The 12,584-nt window shown below is 46.4% G+C and overlaps 1 protein-coding gene across 1 annotated transcript in view; it reads left to right on the top strand.

Annotated features, from left to right (window-relative positions):
* The window catches only part of LOC120867441 (protoheme IX farnesyltransferase, mitochondrial), a 107,808-nt gene that overhangs the window by 82,177 nt on the left and 13,047 nt on the right, over window positions 1-12,584 (top strand). Inside the window, exon 6 of the mRNA XM_040245940.1 lies at window positions 11,580-11,812. Within this exon, the coding sequence (XP_040101874.1) occupies window positions 11,580-11,812 (233 nt within the window). The remainder of the gene's footprint in view (window positions 1-11,579; window positions 11,813-12,584) is intronic.

Raw genomic sequence — 12,584 nt, 5'->3', positions numbered from 1 at the left:
CATTTGGTAGAGAGCTTGGCGTCTGCGTCTGAGGACATCTGGAGAGAGGAGCTCCGGGGTCAGGACGGGGCTCATACCCCCAGGATCAGCTCCTCCCCGCAGACTTGACCTCTGTTAACTGGGGGCCACACCCCCGCATCTGTGCCCCTGAGGTTGAGCGTCAGCATGGCCAAGGCTGTGCCCAGGGGACCAGGGCTCTGGAGCCTGGATGACGCCAGGGGAAGGGGGGCAATGTGGGGGGAGCAGGCAAAATCAAGACGGAGTTTGATGCCCGGAGCCGCCCGTTCTTCTGTTGTTTTACACCCTCACGAGTATCGTCCTTCCTTCTTGTCACTTACCTGTCACGCACGCGTCCAGTGTCCCTGAACACCTTCCGTGTGATGAAGCTCTGAGTTTTGCTTGCAGCACTGATCCTAACTGGATAAAGAGGACTCTGTGGTTTTTAAGTGACAGAGGGGAGGGGTCAGAGGATGAGGAGTGGTCCAGAGTGAATGTCCTCAGAAACTCCTCCTCAGATAGCCCTTGTTTCTTCCGGGAGGATGGGACCAGGTGTCGTCCACCACAGGTTGTCGCCGCCAGAATCTGACACCTGTTTTTGGCAGCTGGGGACCCCATTTCTGCCTTCTGATCCCCAAGCTCAGGGCCCGGAGAGCAGCTTGCAGAGGGCAGGTCCTCGGCTCAGCCTCACTGGGCCTTTAAGCGCTTTTGCCAGCCCTACCACTCCACTGGGTCCTTCCGCTCTGACTTCAGATCTGGATGAGCAGTCCTTCTGTCCCAGAGAGGAGCCTGTTCAGTCAGCTGCTCCATCTGGTTTTTCTTTTCTTCTCCTCTTTTTACCACCAGTCTTCTAGAAGGCGTGGTCCCCTCATCCCTTCCACCCTCGTGTCCAGGCTACTGTTTGCTTCCACCTCATTCCTCTGCATGTTGGGTCTTCAAGCCCCGAGCATGTTGCTAAGTCACTTCAGTTGTGTCGACTCTGTGCAATCCTATAGACGTAGCCCACCAGGCTCCTCTGTCCATGGGATTCTCCCGGCAAGAATACTGGAGTGGGTTGCCTTGCCCTCCTCCAGGGGATCTTTCTGAACCAGGGATCGAACCCTTGTCCTTTATGTCTCCTGCATTGACAGGCAGGTTCCTTACCACTGGTGCCACCTGGGAAGCTCTTTCAAACCCTGCTTCCACTTAAACTGACTCATCATCGAACTAGGAGCCTCAGCCTTGACCCCCAGGCCTGCTGGCCGAGTCCTCTGTGTCAGGTCCAAGACCCGGTGAGAGAAGGTTTGCTGGCCGAGCCCCGGTCCAGTGCCCAGGGCCAAGGGCAAGGTGTGGAGGACAGTTAAGCATGGGTCGGGGTCTCGCGGGGGTGGGAGGGGCACTACCCAGGCACTCCTACACGGCTGCTTTATCCAGCAGCCTGTGCTTCCCTTGGCCCTGATTCTACTTGGTCTCCTTCTAACTGGGGTCCGCTCCCCCACCCAGAGCACCCTCTGTATGCCCCAGTCCTTCTCTGATTCAGAGGCAGAGCCTCGGGGAGGCTTTCTGAGCTGTGATGTCAGGTCACGGACCTGCGCATCCTCTCATTGTCCTCCTGGACCTGGCCGCTCTTCTGTAGGAGCATTTCCTGGTTCTAGTTGGGGTTTTCTGTCTTCTCTTCACTCTCCTGTTAGTTTTCAGACAGTAGAGATATACGTCTTTCTCTAACTTGAAGTCCTACAGACTCATATTTCTAAGATATATATATATAGCTTGTGTATTTTTTTTCTAAGTAATAACCTTTTTTCCTGGTCTCTTCTAACTAAAATTAATCGTAAGGATGTCAAGACCAAATGTTTCTTTGTGTTTTAGAATTAAATAATTCCCTTGTTTAATTCAATTCATTAAGACTGTATTGATTACCTAGTGTGGAACCAGCGCTGTCAGTTTTATTGTTAAATCATGCTCAAAAGGCCTTGAATCTGGGTGGAAAAATTATGCCACATGCATAAAGTGCTTAGCAGATGAGATGGGGCAGCCCATAAACATGGATCAAGGGAAATGGAATGAATTGGTACAAACCAGAAGTTCTCTGGGAGGTCAGAAAGGGAAGACTCAGATAAAGACCAGCTGGGCAGTGAAAGCTCCCTGAAGAAATCAGACATGGGCTGGGCCTTCTTAGTTATTTTCATTCCGTCTCCTTTGAATTACCCATTTTCCAGCTCCCTCACGTTGACAGGGAAAGAATACATGTCAGCGTTACTTTTCCCAACTTAATGGATCCAACGAGAGTGATCCAGAACTTGTAAGCTTTAGGTGTGGGCTGTGAGCGGAGAGATGGAGCGATAAAAGCAGAGAGGAAGGTTATTCTTCGAGGGGATAAATTAAAACACTCGGAATTCGGAGCAGCCCATACCTGGTTGTGAAATGAGTGATGAAGATTGAGTTTTCGAAGTGAAATGAATGGATTGTTTAGTTGGCATTATTAACTTCAAGAACAAGGTTTAGCCAAGGTATTATAGGGATTTACAGGAGACATTTTTCACATTTACTGAAGGTTTTACCAGTAAGCACTTAAGCAAATGTAAACATTTAGCGGGCTGCAGGGGACCTGGGAATGTTATTCATCCCCCTGTCACGCTGGTCTAGTAGACACATACCGGCCCGGGTGAAGCTCTGCAGGATCCGGGTGGTTATGATTAGTCTCTCGGTGTGTATATACTGCAAATGTAATAAGAGCATAAACATTTTATAAGTGTAGAAATTTCTTTTTCTTTAGTGTTCACCAGTCATTAAAAGTGGCAGAAAGAACAGACTTGGTCTCAACTTTAAGAACAGTGGTGCTAATGTCCAGAAAATAAAATAAAATAAAATTTCCTTAAAATAAAATCATTCCATCTTGCCGAACCGTAGTAGGAAGAACAGGCAGAAGAAAGTCTGTTTTCATATCATCACTCAGAATCATCACAGTGGGTGAATGATGGGGACACGGGTGTCTCCTCAACGTTAATCTCTCTCTCTTTCTCTCATTACCATAAGAAGGAAGAATGCATTCGTGACTTTTTGGAAGCATCGTGAGTTGTCAATATTTGTTCACAGCAGTCCTGGGATGGGAGATCCTTTGGGCCCCAGGCCCCTGTTTACAATCAGAAAATACCTGCAATATTCTAAGAACCATGAATATAAAGAGTTAACTATCACATCACAGTTACACAGCCAATCCCTTGCAGTCACGTGAGAAATAAATCATAGGAGCAAACACCTTTATTAATACCTGGATCATTTGGTCTAACCTCCTGTCACTCCACTTCCTCTCTTTTGAAATGTGCTATGCTAAGTCGCTTCAGTTGTGTCTGGGGCTGCCAGGCTCCTCTGTCCATGGGATTCTCCAGGCAAGAATACTGGAATGGGTTGCCATTTCCTTTCAAATGAGATGATGTGAAAAGGTTTGTCATCATCAAATGCTACTCCCATTGATTGATGTTGCGGGAGCAGTCATCTTAAGATCACATTCTCTGTCTTGCCTGATTTGTAAAGGTTTGTTTCAGTCAACATTTTGGGCCCCAGCCTTAGGTACAGGGCATGTAAAGATGAATGGTACAATGTCCCTCAACAGATGAATGGATAAATGTGTGGTACATATATACAATGGAATACTACTCAGCCATAAAAAGAAGTGAAATTGGGTCATTTGTAGAGACATGGGTGGACCTAGAGTCTGTCATACAGAATAAAGTAAGTCAGAAAGAGAAAAACAAATATCATATATTAACCTATATATTTATACAGAATCTAGGGAAATGGTACTGATGAACCTATTTGCAGGGCAGGAATAGAGACACAGGCATAGAGAAGGGGCTGTGGATCCAGTGGGGGGAGCAGAGGAGGGTACGAAGTGAGATCATAGCATTGACATATATACATTACCATGTGTAAAATAGATAGCTAGCCGGAAGCTACTGTATAGCACAGGGAGCTGAGCTCGGTGCTCTGTGACGACCTAGAGGGGTGGGATAGGAGGTGGGATGGGAAGGAGGCGCGAGAGGGAGGGGATATATGTATACATACAGCTGATTCACGTTGTTGTACAGCAGAAATTAACACAGCATTTAAAGCAAGTATATACTCCAATTAAAAAAAGAATGTGCAGTTTGCACCAAGGTTCCGAAATTCTTAAGGAGAAGATTCCTATTGTTCATTTCTGTCCATGAAAACCAATTTTCCAGAGTAGTGGTCCAACCTCAGTGTTTTCTCACACCCGTGAGGGCAGGGACCACCTATTGAATTCCTCTATCACCCCCAGGTCCCTGGAAGATCCGGGATCCCTGTCTCACCCGTTCACCTGCTTTTATGATCTTTCCTTCATAAATTCGTTTCAGCAATATCCACTTGCAGAGATATTAATTCCTTGGTTCTCAGTAAAACCCATCACAGCTAATGTAGTAGATTTGTAAGAGCACCCCTTTTCAAAACAGTTATTTGTGGAGACTTCCCCAAAAAAACTCAGGTCAAAGCTCAAATGTGGGATTTATTCAGGAAATTAAAGTTAAATTGGCTAGGTTTGATTACGCTTTTGAGTTTTTTTTGTTTGTTTGTTTTCTTAAGAAAGGGAATTTTATTTTATAATTTAAAAATCATTTATTCTGGAAAAATGACAATCAGTATGAGATTAGTTTTTGTGTAAACCAATTACCTGCAGAGCTGCTTAGAATATAATGCCTTCTTGATTTCATATAACATTTCATAGACCTCTCTGACACATTACTTAAACAGAAAGTCCACATTTCTCCAGTAACTCATTTAAAAGTCAGGCAACTTAAATTGTGTTTAAGTAGAATAAGTAGGTATCAAATTACAGCTTGTATATTCTCATTTGTTCCTAATTTCTATAGAAAATTACACTTTGATAGAGCTACTAAAGGTTGGTGTTTAGTAAACAAAGAAGTATTAGATTTTATGAGAAGAATAAATAATTCATAGAAACATGTTGGCAAATTTCCCCCCGACTCGGATCTATTAGTTTCTTTTCCGTGGTAGCCTTGGGCAGGAAACGCCCGAGTAGAAAGACCTCACTCACACTGGTGCTCAGTAAAAAGGTCTCTCCATTTAAAATGTAATTCAGTTTTGGATGTGAGTTTGAAAATGAACCATCATTCCACCCTCAGCATGAGCCGTGAATCTATTTGCATGAATGAGTAAACGGATATGAAAGAATTTTTTTTTTTTTTTAGTTCAAGAAAATTGCTGGACCTTTTCCCATCTCCGTTCCCCATCCATCAAGTAATGCTGTTTTCCTTATTTGTACTTTTTTCTTTCCTGTTTTATTGATAATTAGAAATGTTTGCAACGTTGTCATGCCCATTCACCTGCTTTTGTCATCTCTCCTTCATAAATTCGTTTCAGCAGTACCCACTCACAGACATATTAATTCCTCGGTTCTCAGTGAAAGCCATTACAGCTACTGGGGTAGATTTGTAACAGCACATTTAAAAAAAATGTTTTACATGTGATCAACCTAGTTTTTTCTGGCTCTGATTTATATTTTTGTGATTTGCTATAATCAAATTCTTGATTTAAAGTTATAATTGAAGATAGAAATATTCTTCCATTATAATTGTTATCTTTAGAAACATGTTTCACGCCATCTTACCTTTATAATTTATAGTTCAGAATTGACATTCTGGAGGTCCTCTTTCTCTGGGGTCACCCCCAGCCCAGGGAAACCCAAGGAAGCTTCCTTATTAACCTTCCTTCCAATCTTAGGTCTAGAAATCAGGCCTCAGAGTAGCACTTGAAGTGGAGATGAACTGCTAAGGAAATTAAATGATGAATGGAGCAAAAAAGACTGATAAAAATGTAAACAAAAATTTTAAATGAAGAATAACTGATAAAATGAGAAATAATGGGGCAAAGGGTGTCCTTCTCCAGGTTCAGGGTACTTAAACCAGAACCCATAGGAACAGGGAGGAGGTGGGTCTTTTGATCAAGGGCTGAGCAGTATGATTCGGAGAAACAGTATGATAAATAATTGACCTAAAATAATAAGAAATCAGTGTTTGACAAAATTGCCCTTCAAGTTTTTGAGATTTAGCTCTGAGCATATTTTATGAGAATAAGGCAGAAAACCATAGTTGTATGTAACCAAGATGAGACATGATCATACGTTTCTAATCTTTCTCTATATCAAAAACAGATGTCTTTATTAAAACAGCTAAACTTAAGCAACTTTAGTATCACCATGATTATTTAAAGATTTCATGGTAAATCAGAATTTTAAAAAAATAACCAGATACCCCACTTGATTTATTTTCTCTTTATTCTTGCTCCTCCTCTTCCTGTTTCCAGTCTCAAAAAGAGTCCTTTGCTTCTTTCACTGATGTATTTTCACTGTAAACAAAGATTCTAACCAAAACCCTCACTTTTCTTTTATTTAACTCTTTTATTCTGCCTTATTTCAAACAAGGCTTCCTTTAACTTGTAAGGTATGTAAGATGTAACAAAATTGTCCAGGGCGGGGAAAAAAAGTCAAAAAAAAGAAGCCTTGAGAGAGACAGCCCTGGTGTCAGTCTACCCAAGGTCACTGGGCAGACAAGGGGCCTGCTCCCTGCCACCCTACTTCTCTCCACATGGGTTTGGGGGCATCTGGAGGGTAGATTACAGGCTGTTGTTTGTTGTTGTTTAGTCAATCAGTTGTGTCGGACTCTGCAACCCCATGGACTGTAGCGCGCCAGGCTCTCTGTCCATGGCAGAGAATACTGGAATAGGTTACCATGCCCTCCTACTGGAATAGGTTACCATGCCCTCCTCCAGGGGATCTTCCTGACCCAGGAATCGAATCCGAGTCTCCTGCATTTTTGGCAGATTCTTTACCATCTGAGCCATGGGAAGTCCTCTCTCAAGTAAGCATGTGATAAAAATTGTATAGTGGGGTGATGGCAAGTCACTTTCCTCAAAAAAATCACCTAATGTGGACTTCTGAGAGGGAAGTGAATGGTGTCCCCCCTGGCAGGCAGAGGGCTCCTTCTCAGAAGAAGGTCAGACCCTTTTCTTCCTCAATTTAAGAAGCAGAAAGGACTTCTGCCCAGAGGCCTCTCCATGGCCTCCGCGACCTATGCTCTCTGACCCCTCCCACCCCTGAAACACGCTTCCCCACCCTTTGCCTGCCCCCTCCCCAATCTGTCCATCCAGGCTTGGCTTAAAAGTCCCTGAACCTCCTATGTCCACCCTAAACCCCTGTTACCCCAGAACTGGGTTCCTGCTCCCTGGCAGCTTGCTCCCCACTCAACTGTCCTACCTATCTTACCGTCTCCCACTCCAGGATAATCGCCCCCAGGATGAAGACCATATCTGTCTTGCACAGTGTATTACATCCCAAGTCTGTCCCTTTTTATGAAAATAATTTGTGCCTCCTAGTCATTTCCATCTCAGGGGACGCAGTAAGAAGTTAGGCTACGTGTGCAGTGGTGTGAACTAAAGGCACTGTGCGTCCACGGGAGGCTGCTCTGAGCCAAAGGCCACCAGCCTAAAGACCCCAGCAGACCCCAGAAATGGTCAGTAAGTGGCATTAGACCAGTGTCCCCCACGTAATGATTAGAGGGGAACCCCCAGGGTACATGAATGAGCCCAGAAGGAAACCTGAATACAGGTCCTAGTTCCAAATCTCAGTTTCTCATCTGTAAAATGGGGATAAGACTGTCTCAGCGAACTTGTTTGAGATTGTTCAGTTTTGTTTTGTTTTGAATTTCATGCCCAGTATTGATACAGATCCTGGGAATAGACTTTCTCATACACCGCTGGGAGGGAGGTAAAGAGTATAAACTCCCGAGTACAGGCTGGGGAAGTCAACACTCCTAAAAATGTGCATGTCATCTGCCCCAGTAACCTGGGAACCTAGTCTCAGAATTTATCGTAATCAGAGCTGTAAACACTGACCTGTCTGTAACATACTCATCCCAACATTATTTTCTAATTAAAACAATGGAAAAATACTAAGTGGACATACTGATTGAAATTTTCATGGCCTGCCCACCAAATAGGCCATGTAGCTATTAATGATAATTGCAGGAGGATTCTTTACCAGCTGAGCCACAGGGGAAGCCCAAGAATACTGGAGTGGTTTAGCCCATCTCTTCTCCAGTGGATCTTCCTGACCCTACGTTTCAGGTCCTCCTACATTGCTGGCAGATTCTTTACCACCTGAGCTATCAGGGACCCCCATTAATGATAACGATGTAGTTATTCTTAATGGCATAGGGAAATTGTCAAGATATATTGAAAATAGAATAACAAAGCCACAGTTCATTGTGTTCTCAGTTATTTTTAAAGTAGACTTATCATTGGGAAAAAAGCTAGAAAGATATAAACCAACATGTTTCTTTGAATAGCTAATTTAGAATATTTTGTGTGATTTTCTAAATTTTCTGAAGTGAATGTATGTTACTTTTATAACATGATTTTTTACCCCCCCCCTCCTTTTCTCAAATGTAGGGTGAGAATACATACTTTTTATTTTTAAAAAGTTTTAATTGGAGCATTGGTTTATAATGTGTTAATGTCAGGTATACAGCAAAGTGAATCAGTTATACATATACATATATTCACTCTTTTTTAAGGTTCTTTTCCCATATAGGTCATTACAGAGCACTGAATAGAATTCCCTATGCTATTCAGTAAGTTCTTATTAGTTATCTACCTTACATACAGTAGTGTGAATATGTCAGTCCCAATCTCCCAGTTTATCCCTCCCGCTCCATCCCCTGGTAACCCTAAGTTTGTTTTCTACCTCTGTACTCTACTTCTGTTTTGTAAATAAGTTTGTCTATATCTTTTTTTTTAGATTCTGTGTATAAGTTGTATCGTATGGTGTTTGTCTTTCTCTGTCTGACTTACCTCACTTACTATAATAATCTCTAGGGCCATCTATGTTGCTGCAAGTGGCATTCTTTCATTCTCCTTTATGGCTGGGTAATATTCCATTGTGTGTATGTGTGTGTGTGTGTATAAAGCATCTTCTTTATCCATCCCTCTGCTGATAAACATATATGCTTATGAAAAGTAAACCACAAGAAAACAAACTTCACAGAATTAGCCACTGGAGCACCTTTGCCCACAACGTGAGCCAACCCTAGGTCCTTGGACCAGCAGGAAGTGGGTCCCTCAAGGATCCAGGTGCTGAGGACGGTCGTGGCTTCCTGGGTGAATATCCTCATTCTTGTTTACGTGCCTTGTCAGCCTCCCCAGTTTTCCTTTGTGCCCCTGAGCGCAGATTTAAACACCAATCTTGAACCTCATGATTCTCTGTGATTCTGACAAGGGTCAGAAACTAAACTTCTCGGTAAAATCACCTATCTCAATCAATTAAATTCAAATGTGCTTTTGTGAAAGGTCTTTTCATAACACCAGTACCTTTGAATTGATGGGCTTCCAGAGCCCTTGGAGAAGGAGTGAACAGTCTTTTTTTTTTTTTACACAAGGTCCAATTCAGGAAAAATAAAAATGTTTATGAGCCACATTTTTCTCCCACCCAAAGTAAAACTAGCTTTTTAGAGTGCCATAGGGAAAAAATATCTTTCTTATAAGCTATAAACTACCTGATCGAAAGAAGAGCAGATATAATGCTTCCCCTGCTTTTCAACCATTTTGGGTCTTCTTTCTCGAGCAGTGTGAGAAGTGACCCCAGGCAGCCCCCTCCCCCTGCCTCTGGAAGATTGTGTTTTCTGCCCGACAGGAACACTAGGGAGTCCAGCTCCATGGTGTGCAGCAGGAGAGGGAGGGACCAGGAGGTGGGACCGCGGGCACAGTCGCTCTGTGGGCAGGCTTGGCCTCGAGAGGATGGCTGGAACCTTGGGGGGAGGGTAAACAAGGCCGTTGAGGTGAGGATGCAGGCGCTCAGAAGGAAAAAGCCCGACCAAGGAGGTGATTACGCGAGAGCAAAACTGGAGAGTCTACCTTGAAAAATGAGAGCGAAAATGGGGGGGAAGAAGTCAAGATGAGGGCATCTGTCACTCTTACAGAAGAGCGAAAGCTGTCTCTTGCAGGTCCAGAGTCTGAGAAGGCAAGAGAGGGGCTGCCACCATTACTCTGAGGATCGGGAAGGGAGATGAGCCCTGGAGGAGCCCAAGCTATGGATCTTCGGGTGGGAGGGATGGACGGGGGACAAGGCAGCTTGAGCAGCCTCTAGGGGGCATCACAGATGCAAGATGCAAAGGAGGTTGGGGGAAGGGGATGGCAACTCACTCTCAGATTGAACACATACCAAGTCTCGGGTATGGTTAGAGGGTCTCCATCACCGTTGCCAGGACAACATACCCCTCGGATGGTCTCTCTTTCCATCAAGACTCCCATTTCATTGAGTTCCACCTGCAGGCCCAAGCAGTCATAGCCGGGGAGAGAGGGGTCAGTGCTGGTCCCCAGGTCAGCGTGGGAGCCAGGATTCTGCGAGGGTCCTACCCCCTACACATGCCAGCACCTCGACACCCTCTGGTCTCCAGCAGGTGGGCTTTGCTGCCCTCCTGCCCCACCCCCAGCTCGTTTTATTCCTTGAGGGGCAGGCGGGCAGTGTCCCAGACACAGGCCATTGCCTGCAGGGGACAGACAGCCGCCCTTGCCCTGATGGCCTCGCCAAAACCAGAGACCCTCGGAGCTGCGCACTGGCGACTCCCAGGTCCCTGTGGGCACATGCTGAGGCCTGGGAGTGAACCGTGACTTCTCCTCGGGGAAGCAGGCTCGAGCACCTGTTTAGATTGCTTCCGGAAGAATGAGGACAGGCAGGGTCTGGTGGACCCAGTTCATCCAGGCTCCCACAACGCTTTTCACAAGATGCCACACAAAGTCCACTTCAGAAAGCGGGCTCTTCTGAGGGCCAGGCTTGCAGTCACCTTTACGCTGTAGACGTGTATTTGACATACAGCTTTGTGCCACCTCTTTTCGAAAGTCGTGTGTCCATAAACCGTGCTCCGGCCCAGGAAGTGCCATCACTACTGACAGTCTCCTCGTTGTGTGGAGCTGGTGCCATGCTGAGCCTGTAATTTATTATACGTAGGTGTACTCAGACACACTAGTCTTACCCATTATCGCTAACTGGGTGATGTTTTTAAATAAAGGATAAATAAATGGGGAGAACTCTGCCAGAAGTAAGATGCTGGTTGTGCCCATATCTTAAATACTGGGTTCCGAGGGGTTCATCCATCACAACCACTTGCTTCCCACCAGCTGTGCAGCCGAACCATGTGCAGAACAGGCACAAATCGGGCAGCCCTCCCCTCAGCCCAGGGAAGAGGGGGTCGTCGTCGCTCCTGCCCAGATAAGCATGGGGAGGTCGGGACAACCCCCGGCCAGGGAGGGGTGGGGCAGGGCCTCCCTTCAAACCCAGAGTTCAGGGGCCTCTGCCCTCCTCGCTTTGTCAACCCGGTTGGCAAATACAGAAGGAGCAGCTGCGCTCCAGCGGGCAAGTCCTTCCTCGTGTTGAATGCCATCCAGAGGATGTCCTGGGCCCAGGAGGAGGCCAGGCTGGCGCTTCCTCCAGCTCACTCCCCGCCCCAGGCCCAGTCGTCCCTGCTCGGCTCTGACCCCGCACGCTGACCCGTGTTCCCTGCTCTCTCTTCCAGCCCGCTGCTCGCCGTGTCCTTCGCCACATGCTGTGCTGTTCCTGGAGTCGCCCTGCTGACCTGGGGCGTGAACCCACTCACAGGCGCCCTGGGCCTCTTCAACATTTTCCTGTACACCTGCTGCTACACCCCACTCAAGAGGGTCAGCATCGCCAACACATGGGTGGGGGCAGTCGTGGGGGCCATCCCCCCCGTCATGGGCTGGACCGCGGCCACAGGCAGCCTGGATGCTGGTGAGTGTTTCAGCCTCTTTCTCCACAGGCCCAAGGCATGGGTCCCCCCACACCAGCTCCCACGGGTGGCCACCGTGAGTCAGAGCCCGCTTCCTTCCCTGGGCTGAGTACTTGGTGGTAGACGTTTTATTCTGTGCTAGTGCCTTGCCAGGGGCTTCCCCTGTGGCTCAGTGGTAAAGAATCCACCTGCTAATGCAGGAGACACGGGTTTGATCCCTGAATCTGGAGGAAGAAATGGAGCCCACTCCAGTATTTTTGCCTGGAGAATCCCATGGACAGAGGAGCCTGGTGGGCTACAGTCCATGGGGTCACAAAGAGTCAGACAGGACTTAGCAGCTAAACAACAACAGCAATCCTTTGGCAAGAGCATGAATGTGGCCATGGGAAGCACTGAGTGCAGAGCTACAGGGCGACCGTGCGGCCTGGCCTCTGAGTGAGCAGACGCTCTCTGCATAGGGAACGGCTGGGAAGAAACAGGACGACACGTAGAATGAGAAGAAAGTGCCTCAGAGTCAGGAGCCAAGTGAGGCCTGTCTGCGGAGGGTTGGCCCACATCCTGAGGAGGTGTCGGGGCTGGGCCCCCGCCTGCCTGGCTCGGCAGACGCAGCCCCGTCAGCAGGTTCCTCCCTCCCCCAGAACCAGGTCATTTCCCCCTCTTCAGAGAGGACAGACTATTTTCATTAGTTTCTAATTTATTTTTATATGATTTGCTTAAATTGTTCATGCTGTCTACAATAAAACCATTGAAACGCTCCTCCAGGTTTTTGGCTGG

Source organism: Oryx dammah, unplaced genomic scaffold (assembly GCF_014754425.2).
Source record: "Oryx dammah isolate SB20612 unplaced genomic scaffold, SCBI_Odam_1.1 HiC_scaffold_8, whole genome shotgun sequence".
In the NCBI taxonomy this organism is placed as follows: Eukaryota; Metazoa; Chordata; class Mammalia; order Artiodactyla; family Bovidae; genus Oryx; species Oryx dammah.
The sequence above is the reverse complement of the archived record's forward strand: the minus strand, read 5'-3'. Positions and strand labels throughout refer to the sequence as shown.